This window comes from Colias eurytheme, chromosome 28 (genome assembly GCF_061535395.1).
Source record: "Colias eurytheme isolate Ceu_HAF_F1 chromosome 28, ilColEury1 Martin Lab GWU primary, whole genome shotgun sequence".
Classification (NCBI taxonomy): Eukaryota; Metazoa; Arthropoda; class Insecta; order Lepidoptera; family Pieridae; genus Colias; species Colias eurytheme.
In genome coordinates this window covers 950,016-962,661 of record NC_143007.1, presented here as the reverse complement: position 1 = coordinate 962,661, position 12,646 = coordinate 950,016, and the positions used below count along the sequence as shown (strand labels likewise).

The following is a 12,646-nucleotide window of genomic DNA, read 5'->3' as shown; positions in this document are numbered from 1 at the left end:
CTATGAAAAAGTAGCAAAATTCGGAGCGGCGCACCCGCAAACGTTGCCGGTTCGTTTTTACCGCCCGGCAGGACAGCGATAGCGCGCGCGGCGCTGCGCGACGTTGCCAGTTACCACTTCTATTAATATAAACAAACACTCGAGTCAACTTCAATGCTCGCGCGCGATTCATGCAATTTTCTAATTAAAATTATAAAATACGTGTTGAAATAGCCTGTAGTTATCAGTATTACTTGTGAGTGTTAAAATGAACAATAATTATAATGTGGCGTTCATTAAAAAGTGTGATAAAACGTTACAAATTCGGCTTGAATGTAAAGCTAAGGGACCGCCACGGCCTGAACTTGATCTTACGCAAAAATGTACGACAAAAACGAAAACATATACGCGTGTGTTTAAATCTGAACAATATGTGAAAACACCGTGGTTGTGTGGTTGTGATGAAAGCAACAAAGTATTTTGTTTTCCGTGTCTTTTATTTAAAGCGGGCGCGGCCGGCGGAGGTGTCAGGTGAGAGTGCTTGGACTGAAACGGGCGTAGACGACTTAGCTCATCTTTCAATCAAGATGAAAAAACATTCACAATCTCGGTACCATTTGTTGAATGAACTGCAATTGGCGTCTATCGGACGCGGGACGACAAGACATTCGTAAAGCACTAGATTCCGCGTAGGTACCTACCGAAAGTCAATACGCGAGTTCAATGACCGTGTCGATGAAAACAGACATATTTTACGAAGGTTAATAGATTGTGTCGTATTTTGTGGTGCATTTCAAATTGCTTTAAGGGGGCATGATGAGTCTTCGGAATCCCTGAATCCCGGAATCTATATATATATTTTTTTTAATAAATTGTACTGATTTACACCATGTATTTTCAGTGTTTTATTTCAAGTGAACACCCATAAAATTTTGTCACGAGCCGCCTCTGCTAGTGGTCCGCCCCGGCTTCGCCCGTGGTACCTACATGTTTAAACTATCCTATCTCTTAAGTTGGATCGAACTGCACATGGTGTGCGAATTTTATTATAATCGGTTAAGTGGTTTAGGATTAGGAGCCCATTGAGGACAAACATTGTGACACGAGATTTATATATATATTAAGACTAGCGGTCCGCCCCGGCTTCGCTCGTGGTACATATGAAAAATAGATGTTGGCCGATTCTCAGACTTACCCGATATGCACAGAAAATTTCATGAGAATCGGTCCACCCGTTTCGGAGGAGTATGCAGACTAACATTGTGACACGAGAATTTTATATATAAGAAGATTAGTAAACATAATAGGTACACTTAAAGTGTCCTTTTGAAATCATATAATTAATAATCTTTTTAATTATACAGATGAATGTATAATACCATCGTTTTGTACAAGCAGTTTTTACAGAGAGCCTACAAGAAAACCTGTTAAAATTTAACATAAATTTTGCATCTTATACACTAGCTTTCCGCCCACGCTTTCGTCTGCTTTGTCTAAAACAGATAATATATTATACAGATAATATATTATTCTATCAAAATAATGTACTAAGTATTGTACACATTGAAAAGGTCTACAGAAAAGTCCGTGATGGTATATGTCTATCTCTTATGGATAAGCCACAATAACTTTTTTTTGTCATTTACTTTTCACGACAAATAATGGCTAATTTTCGAAGCGATTTTAACCAATACAGCATTAATCCTTAACCAATTAAATACCTTGAATACATTGTTCATTTAATATATATCTATATGGCCCTTTACACCGTATGATTTAAGTGAATATTTTCGAAGATATTAAACAGATTAAAAATTGCGGGACGTAGCGTTTGCGGCGGTACCGGCCGGCCGGGCCGCTATGTTTTTATATTATGTACATTGTACAACGTTCACAGTTTTTCTGTAGTGCATTTAGTATCAGCATTGCACCCGTGCGAAGCCGGGGCGGGTCGCTGGTAAATTATAAATAAAAAAACCATAGGTAATTGTCCTCTAAAACCATAATTACCATTTTAAAGTTAATTGAAATGAAATGCTGGAAACTTATAAGGGCTTATCGACGCTTGTCAGCGCTGGTAACCCGCGCAGGAATATATATGAACACGTGCCGATAAGCGCTGAACGGCGCCGACAAGCTTCAACCCGCGCTGGTTAGCGCCCAGCGCTGCCATATAAAATTTGTCTTGGTCTGCTTCAACCTGTTTCCTCTGCGTAGAACGAACCAGCGCTGACAAGCGCCGGTAAGCGCTCGGTAGCTTCCAGCTTTCTTTCTGAATACGCCCAAGACCGCGGACAAATCTGTGGGAAAGAGCAAGTACCTACCTATTTATACCTATAGCCACAGAATAATAACTAGTAGCTCTATCTTATTATAATATATAATCTCGTGTCACAATGTTTGTCCTCAATGGACTCCTAAACCACTTAACCGATTATAATAAAATTCGCACACCATGTGCAATTCGATCCAACTTGAGAGATAGGATAGTTTAAACATGTAGGTACCACGGGCGAAGCCGGGGCGGATCACTAGTCTTATATATAAAAATGAATCGCAAAATGTGTTGGTAAGCGCATAACTCAAGAACGGCTGAACCGATTTCGATAATTCTTTTTTTATTATATTCCTTGAAGTACGAGGATAGTTCTTATGTAGAGAAAACGTAAACATGTACCACGAGCGAAGCCGGGGCGGACCGCTAGTAAATTATAAAACTAAGACATTATGTAGACTGTAGGCAGTTTAATTTATATGTTACTAGCTTTCCACCCGCAGCTTCGCCCGCGCAGTCAAAGAAAAACCCGCATAGTTCCCGTTCCCGTCGGATTTCCGGGATAAAACCTATTCTATTTCCCGGGATAAAAATTTCTTCATTTTTCAAGTTATTCAGCTATACAATTATCTGTAGAATTTAATTCATTATCCATACTAATATTATAAATGCGAAAGTATCTCTGTCTGTCTGTCTGTTACTCAATCACGCCTTAACTACTTAACAAATTTGCATGAAATTTGGTATAGAGATATGTTAATACCCGAGAAAGGACATAGGGTACTTTTTATCCCGGGAAATAGGATAGGTTTTATACCGGAAATCCCACGGGAACGGGAACTATACGGGTTTTTCTTTGACTGCGCGGGCGAAGCTGCGGGTGGAAAGCTAGTTAAGAATAAGTACCAAAAATCTAATCAAATTTTGTAAATTTCCATTAATTAGTAATGGGGTTGTTATTTACTGTTTAGTATTATCGATATATTGATAAAATTTGAACTTATCTTGTATGTATTATCTATAGTTAAGAATATATAATAGCGTTTTGTTTGTTTTCCGCAGTTGAAAATTTTGTTTAGTATTAAATAGTGTGTTTTTTGACAAAAAATGACTATGTATAGTGAGTATCCATTTTATTTATTATTTTATTAAATTATAATAATAATAATAAATTCTCTATTTAAGAGTAACAAAGACCCATTTTAAAAACAATACACAAAAATCACAATAAAATTAACCTCACAATCATAAAATATAAAAAATAAAATTTAAAATTGACATGTCACAAATAAAAATCAATGAAACATACATAAAATCACAGAAAAAAAAAAAAAAAAATTTTAAATCTATATACACATACCATAGACATAGGATAGGTTTTATCCAGGAAATCCCACGGGAACGGGAACAATGCGGGTTTTTTTTGACTGCGCGGGCGAAGCCGCGGATTGAAAGCTTGTACAGAATAATGTAGAGAGAGCTTTTAAATCTCAAATTAAAGCTCTGTGTCATTGATTTTTTTATTACTTAATGCTAATTCCACACGCGTAAAGTTCTGTAGTCCATATTGCACGCCTCATAAGCGAAGCGTTGAGGTGGGTACTACTGTCACTTCGCGCAAAACATCTGATTTTTCAAACTTTAAATGTCTTTATGTATCATACATTGCACTTGTAAGATAATACATACGCACACATATTAAGAAAAAACACTATTTTTAACGTTCATGATATTTTTGATGTCATTTTTGTTATTTAAACTAGTTAAAAAACAGTTTAAAAAAGTTCTGTCTTGGACGTCCGTGTGTCTGAATGTGCGGATCCTTTTTCTTGTTAACACGATAGCGACCGAAATACTTTACTAATCGAGTCTTTTTTTTTCTCTTACGCTTGAGTATGCTCAGGAATAGAACCCTTTCATTTTTCAGGGTCTGATTCGATGTGGTTTAATTGTTATTAAATAAACAAAAATAATAATTAATAAATATTTATTTAAAAAAAATTATGAGGCGTGCACTTTTGGATTTTCCAAATTATTTCATACTAGCTACGCTCCGCGGTTTCACCCGCGTGGCTCCGCTCCTGTGAGTCTTAGCGTGATGATATACAGCCTATAGCCGTCCTCGATAAATGGGCTATCTAACACTGAAAGAATTTTTTAAATCGGAAAAGTAGTTCCTGAGATTAGCGCGTTGAAACAAACAAACTCTTCAGCTTCATAATATAGTATAGATTTCAAGTAGGTACATAATATAATCAAGACGTATACTTACTTATTGCACGCCTCATAAGCGAAGCGTTGAGGTGGGTACTACTGTCACTTCGCGCAAAACATCTGATTTTTCAAACTTTAAATGTCTTTATGTATCATACATTGCACTTGTAAGATAATACATACACACACATATTAAGAAAAAACACTATTTTTAACGTTCATGACATTTTTGATGTCATTTTTGTTATTTAAACTAGTTAAAAAACAGTTTAAAAAAGTTCTGTCTTGGACGTCCGTGTGTCTGTATGTGCGGATCCTTTTTCTTGTTAACACGATAGCGACCGAAATACTTTACTAATCGAGTCTTTTTTTTCTCTTAAGCTTGAGTATGCTCAGGAATAGAACCCTTTCATTTTTCAGGGTCTGATTCGATGTGGTTTAATTGTTATTAAATAATCAAAAATAATAATTAATAAATATTTATTTAAAAAAAATTATGAGGCGTGCACTTTTGGATTTTCCAAATTATTTTAAAACTGCTAACAATTCTAAATTTCAACTCTACCTGACTCTACACTACAAACTACTTTTCTTCCTGTCTGCTCTGTGTAATATAAAAAAAAAATATACATGTATGTTTATCAGCCATTTGGTTTCCATTTCCGAAAGCTTAGTATGGGTTCAGATCCTTAGGGAAAATGTCCTGAAATATTTATCGAAGTGATGAAACTTCTTTAGGTGCGTTGAGAGTAAAATTTTAAGGTCGCGTCATGGCAATACCGTCAAGTCATGGAGTAAGGCGACGGTTGACCGCCTCCTTGGTACAGTGGTTGACGCGTGACCGTAGCACCGAGAGGTCCTGGCTACTCCTGGGTTCGATTCCCGGTGGAGACGTAGAAAAAAAAATATCGATCAGTGAAACAGATATATAATGCATCTGCCCCTTACCCCACTAGAGGACATGGGACTTCACACACTATATGGAGTAAGACGACGACTTTGAATCTCCCCAAAGAAGTTTCACTTCTGACACATGTACTCGGCACAAACGCTCTTTTTTAACTATATTAATTATTTTTCAGTAATGTTCTTGTTACTGGGCATCGTAGGGCTCGCCTACGCTCACCCGAGTGTAGAATGCCCTACGGATGGCAGGCAGTACCTCCTACCTCATGAATATGACTGCTCCAAGTTCTATTCTTGTGTGCAAGGACGGAAGCAGGATCAAGCGTCTGACTGTCCAGTGAATACGTTGTTTTCTTTTGAGACACAGGTAAGTTTTTAACACGCTTATGCTTTACCTGTATGTTTTTATGTATCCAAATCCTTTAGACTCGATTTGACCCATTTATAAGGTAAAGATTTAATTCAAATTTTGTCCATTTATCAAGGATCAGTGAGTATACAATTATTTCATGAGTTTGTCTTATTATAGAGCGTAAAATTATAACAGAGAATAACAATTATTGTATGTATTGTACATAAACTTTAAAAAGTGGGTAATTTTGATCAGCAATTTTGATAATTCCTTCCGCATGGATTTTTATAAGTCCCTCACAAGGGTAAAGTTGTAATCTATGTTTATTTTATAAATATTTTAACTGGACATAAACGTAACATTAACTTATTATTTAACCTATGTTACCTATATAAAATTCTTATGTTACAGCCTTTTTGGTTAAAATCCTCTATAACGCTTCAATCGATTTTAATGAAATTGTTGTTGTTCGATAGATCTAAAAATAAAACGTAGAGTAAATTCATACCACTTGGTATTTAGGATGTCAAAGTTTGTCAGATACTAGTGGGCCGCCCTGGCTTCGCCCGTGGTACATATGAAAAATAGATGTGGGCCGATTCTCAGACTTACCCGATATGCACAGAAAATTTCATGAGAATCGGTCCACCCGTTTCGGAGGAGTATGCAGACTAACATTGTGACACGAGAATTTTATATATTAGATAAGCATAACTCAAAAGCTTTAATTAAAGCTTATAATAGCTCGTTTTCTAAATCGATGAATGGTCATATTAATATTATAAAAATTACTATTTTTATCGCCTGTCGATTGTTTTTGACAAGTAGGTATTGAAAGAATTAGGGCGTTTGTCCACTACAAGGAATTTTACGGTCCGGCATTCCGATTTTTTACGGTCCGGTATGGCACGCAATTAATCTAAATACTAGCTTGTGCACTATACGTAATTTTACTGTCCGACATTTTACTTTTCCCTATTCCGGATGGTTTTTTGAGTTTACGAGTCGCTGTAGGTATAATTGTTTTCGAGTGCCCACTTGCTTGGATTTTACTCTTTTTATTGCATATGCCAATTGAAAGCAAGCTCTTGTTTTACTTTCTTTTAGCTGGCAATGAGATTTGAGAAGTCGGTATTGTTATTTTATATACATTGACCAAGCATTGACCTATAATTATTATCTAAGTAAGTGTTGGTAAGTTAAAGTTCAAGTGGGAATAGCTTTAGCTCCTCCCCAACCAACAAATCGTTGCTCTATAGAAGGGATAAGAACGTTTCAGAGGTGCTAACTGGTAGTTCTATAAGGGTGATAAGAACGTTGTATAAACCCCAAAGTGGCGCATTTATAAAGCCATTTGATGGTATTGTGTTGCTGTAGCAGCAACTCAGATGCCAATTGGACCTATAGAAGAGTACACTTATAGAATCGCGATGCTGTTATAGAGCGAAGTAGTGATATAAAAGGAACCGCGATGCTGTTACAGCGCGAAGTTGTGTTTTAAGAGTAACCGCAAATCTTTTGTAGCACGAAGTTGCGATGTACAAGTCACTGCGACGCTATAATTATAATACAAAATGGTAAATCGTGTACCAATTGATAATACGAGTAAATGACTATAGGAACCATCATCGTGGTGTCGAGTATTAATTTTTGTTACTCTGTTAATTATGTTAGATACATAAACTGACTTGTGAATGAAATTTTACTGATAGATTATATGCATAATTACGCTGTTTTTTTCATGCCCCCCTCGAATTATTGAGTTTTAAGTAATTAAAAAACTAATTTTACACCAAATTGCTTTATAGGATGCCAAATAGCAACTCCGTGGCTATTATACGTCCGCAAACGAACGTAGTTTTGACAACTGTCATGCCATATACTGGATTAAATTAGTAGGGTTCCCTGATGTAAATAGAAAACCCATAACTGTATGTTTTATTTTGTATTTTCTAGTGTAAATTCCGATTTTTAGATTCCGATCCCGAAGTGTCAAGCAAAACACTAGTGTCTGAATGGTCTGCTTCTGAATTATCACAAACCACATGATGGCTGTTAACTTGGTTTTGTTCATAGGATGTAACAGATTCTACGGAATCATTGTCCGTATTCGAAGCCTCACCTTGAATTTGTCTGGTGTCAATCGTTACTGAAGCTGCGATTTTTTTTAAATTCATTCAATCCATGATTATTAAATAGAACCCTTCAATTATTTACGAGACGGTGCTGACAATATGGCAGGTTTTTGTTGTTTTAAAGTGAAAGAAACTCTCTTATAGGCCGTATATCTCTCGTAAGTGTCGCATTTTACTACATTAATACGCCGTTTTTGTTACATAACAGAGTTATTAACTCTTTTATACAGTAAATCAGTCCTATAACTCTGACCACTCAGCTATTAAACCACTGCGTTATAATGGGCAGAAAAACACTAATATAATTCAATTAGGTTACAAAGAAGTGATATAAAACTCGGATATATCACCTAATTGCTCTATTATGGAGTTTCAGCAACCATGAAGATTCACAGTGCTATAATAGTAATAAGGAAAACCATTACAACACTAAATTGTCCTATTGTATATTTTTTTACGCCTCTATAGGCATGGGACTATAAAGGTTACCCTAGAATCGTTTATTGCACTAATTTGCTGTAAAAAAGAGACCACCAGCGCTGTTATGTGATAATATCGTCCTGTTATTGCTGTACCAAAATCTGGATAAGAGCTGCTCTATAAACACCGTATAAAATAGTGATATAAACGTTTACATCACCTTGTTATGGGACAAATTTGCTGTGTATGATTATAGAGCAAAATCATCTCATTAAACGCTATTATACAACAAGCTTGTCACCGCGACACTGTTATACGTTATTTAAAAAGCTTTTTAGTGATGTAAGTTATTGTTATAGGACATCTTTGCTGGTTGGGTCGTCACCGATTAAAATAAATAAGTTAAACACGCATTTTAAATCTCTTACGGAACTTTACTTTTTATAGAATAATATATCTTACGAAGTAATATATTAATATTTCATCTTCTATATTTTTTACTCTTTTTACTTTTTTTACTCTTTTTACTCTACGTTTCTTGTAAAATGCAAAAAAAATATGATAGCATTCTACCGCCAAACTTCCTTGAACTGTACCGCACTGATCCGAGTAAAGACGGACAGGTGCACAAGCCAATTCATCGGATTTTTCATGCCAAACCGGACCGTAAAAAATCGGAATGCCGGACAGTAAAATTCCTTGTAGTGCACAAGCGCCCTAAGTAGCTGAATCTAGTCCGTATTTTTACTCTTTTTTTTACTAGAAATAAATGGGATAAAGAAACAAACCCTGCATATTATCAATAACCATTTAATTAATACAATTTTTCTTTATTTTCAGCGATGCGACGCTACTCAATGCAATCCTGGTGTGGAAGATCCAGGAAATAATAACGGATTACGGTTAGTAAACTTTAATAACAACGGAATCAATAACAACGGAATCAATAACAACGGAAACAATAACAACGGAGACAATAACAACGGAAACAATAACATCGGAAACAATAACAGAGGAAACTATAACAAGGGAGACAATAACGACGGAGACTATAACACCGGAAACAGAAACAGCGGAAACAATAACGTCGGAGACAATAACAGCGGAAACAATAACATCGGAAACAATAACAGAGGAAACAATAACAAGGGAGACAATAACAACGGAAACAATCACGTCGGAAACAATAACCCTTAGCTACCTACCTCTCTTTTCAGTCACTCAACTACCTACTAGGAGTCTCTCAGACTCCTGCATTTAGAAGCCTAAAACTACCATATTTATTTGTAACTAGCTTCGCCTGCGCAGTCAAAGAAAAACCCGCATAGTTCTCGTTCCCGTGGGATTTCAGGGATTGCGTCATTTTCCCGGGATAAAAAGTAGCCTATGTCCTTTCTCGGGTATGAAAATATCTCCATACCAAATTTCATGAAGATTGGTTCTGCAGTTTAGGCGTGATTGAGTAACAGACGGACAGACAGAGTTACTTTCACATTTATAATATTATAATAAATATAATTATCACATTCGTCTGGTCTGCGTTTTCGTTAATTGTCTGTGAATGAATTATTTTTAGTGATTGAATTAATTACCTTGCTTGTGATGTAAATGACATTGTCAGTCTTCTTACATAGTTTATTGTTGAATATATATCTGCATTGATGATTTTGCGTTTAATTATTATTATCTTCAATCGATTACCCTACTCACCACACAACTTATACAAAAAAATTGGTTGTCTGTAAAGTCGGTTTACTGACGATAGTTGAACGTGACAACGTCCGATTATGCTTCTTTGTCGCTCGTTCCGCGCTCTCGATCGCACTTCAAGCCATGGAACGCCTCAGAGCGAGGTAACGCCGCATGAGTCATGTTTTTTCGTGCGTGCAGCTGCTCTATCGAGATATAAGACGTTGTCACGTCAAAAACTTTATCATGATTCACATGTCTCTGATTCGTGATATAGATGGTCCAGTTGGTCTAGTTTTATCAAGTTGCCACCATACTGACACGCCCGAGGGATGCCAAAAACATATATCACTAAAGCACACAACATTAAAATCGTAACTTTTAATATTCGCAGTTTACAACGTGATTTTAACAGCTTTTTTATAACCTTATCTCGTTTTAACATAGAATTTGATGTCATTATCTTTACGTAATGTTGGTTGAACGAAAATTCTGTTATTTATCCAATCGATGGGTACGTCTTGTACACAACAAAATATATTAACCAATCGTGTGGTGTAGTCCTATACAGGGTGTCCCACTATTGGTATACTAAGCGCGAAGGGACTTGTAGTTTTGCATACACTGATCACGTAAAAAATACTTAAAAAACAAAATTACATCAAAAATTTTTTGCTAAATTTTTCCTGAAAATCTATGTTTTCTTCTCTAGCTTCGCGCAGCCGGCATATACCGCTCCTCTAATGTGAGCATTTTGTCTATGAAAACATAATCTTAAACGATAGCTCACGTGCTGGTGGCAAAGTTGGGTGGGTTGCTTGTTATGGGTGTACACATAGAGTTTTAAGAATTCATCTTTTTGAAAAAAAAAATGCGTCTGGAATTTTTTAATTATTTTTTACGTACTCAGCGTATTCAAAACTATAACCTCCTTTGAGCTTAGTATACCAACAGTGGGACACCCTGTATATAAAAAGAACCCTGAATCACGAAGTTTCAGAACCAACACTACACGACGCGAATTGCCTTTTGGCCAAAGTGGACAACTTATTTAATCTCATAGGAATACACCGTTCACCTTCTTTTAGAAACTGCACAAACTTTTTGCAATCCTTAGAAAATCTTCTACAAAATATTAACTTGATTCCTTCTTGTACAATTCTGGCGGGTGATATACGTTGATGTCTAGTATAAACAACGACTGTAACGAATACCTTAGGACTAACCCCAGCAATTAATATTCCCACCCGAGAAACAGCGTGTTTAGATCATATTATGGTGTCCGCCAACACTCAAACTCAAACTCAAACTCATTTATTTGGCACCACATTATACAGAAATAAGGTAATTATATAAAAACAAACAAAAAGAAGAAATCTTATATATAAAAATGAATCCCAAAATGTTGTTGGTAAGCGCATAACTTGAGAATGGCTGAACCGATTTCGTTAATTCTTTTTTTATTATATTCCTTGAAGTACGAGGATGGTTCTTATGTACAGAAAACGTAAATATATACCACGGGCGAAGCCGGGGTGGACTGCTATACAAAATAAAATAAAAATTAAAAAATAGATAAAATTAGTGTGATGCCAAAACGGTCCCCACGTCAGCAAAAGTTACAGAGTGTTTCTGTAACACTGGTTTTCAGTGAGTACCGGTGAACGCTACTCGACTCGCGTGAACGCTATGGTTTGTAGGACTAATATTACTGATCATTACATCGTTATGGCTGGTATAAACATATCAAATAAACCCAATCGCTTCAGGGTTGACAAGTTTATGACCAAGTTGGATTTCCCTGCCATTGTTGAGGAAGTTAAAAACACTGATTGGACTAACTTGCTAATGAATGAAGACGTGAATGCAGTTAATGATTTTTCCAATATGCTGTCTAATATTATAACATGCAAATCACAACACTTAAAAATAAATCGGTCTAAAAACATTCTGAAACCTTGGATGTCCCCAGGTCTCGTCAGATGTTCAATTGTAAGAGATATGCTACATCTAGAAGCTAAACGTAACCCTAACAGCGGAATAGCACAATTTACATTTCAACGCTATAGGAATTTTTATCATAATTTAATTAAGAGATTGCGAGATAGTTACAATGAGAAAATGCTCACAGAAAATCAAAATAATTTGGAAAATCCAAAAGTGCACGCCTCATAATTTTTTTTAATAAATATTTATTAATTATTATTTTTGTTTATTTAATAACAATTAAACCACATCGAATCAGACCCTGAAAAATGAAAGGGTTCTATTCCTGAGCATACTCAAGCGTAAGAGAAAAAAAAAGACTCGATTAGTAAAGTATTTCGGTCGCTATCGTGTTAACAAGAAAAAGGATCCGCACATACAGACACACGGACGTCCAAGACAGAACTTTTTTAAACTGTTTTTTAACTAGTTTAAATAACAAAAATGACATCAAAAATATCATGAATGTTAAAAATAGTGTTTTTTCTTAATATGTGTGTGTATGTATTATCTTACAAGTGCAATGTATGATACATAAAGACATTTTAAGTTTGAAAAATCAGATGTTTTGCGCGAAGTGACAGTAGTGACCAGTGACCACCTCAACGCTTCGCTTATGAGGCGTGCAATAACCCATGAGTCATGTTTTTTCGTGCGTGCAGCCGGCTTTATCGAATTATAACAACACTG

At 35.9% G+C, this 12,646-nt stretch overlaps 1 protein-coding gene across 1 annotated transcript; it reads left to right on the top strand.

Annotated features, from left to right (window-relative positions):
- The first annotated feature begins 5,548 nt into the window (after positions 1-5,548).
- On the top strand, positions 5,549-9,936 carry LOC149896435 (uncharacterized). Its single transcript, XM_090117642.1, has 2 exons — positions 5,549-5,741; positions 9,122-9,936. The coding sequence occupies exons 1-2, from the start codon at positions 5,553-5,555 to the stop codon at positions 9,476-9,478; spliced, it is 546 nt and encodes a 181-aa protein (XP_089973768.1). The 5' UTR covers positions 5,549-5,552; the 3' UTR covers positions 9,479-9,936.
- The last annotated feature ends 2,710 nt before the right edge of the window (positions 9,937-12,646 follow it).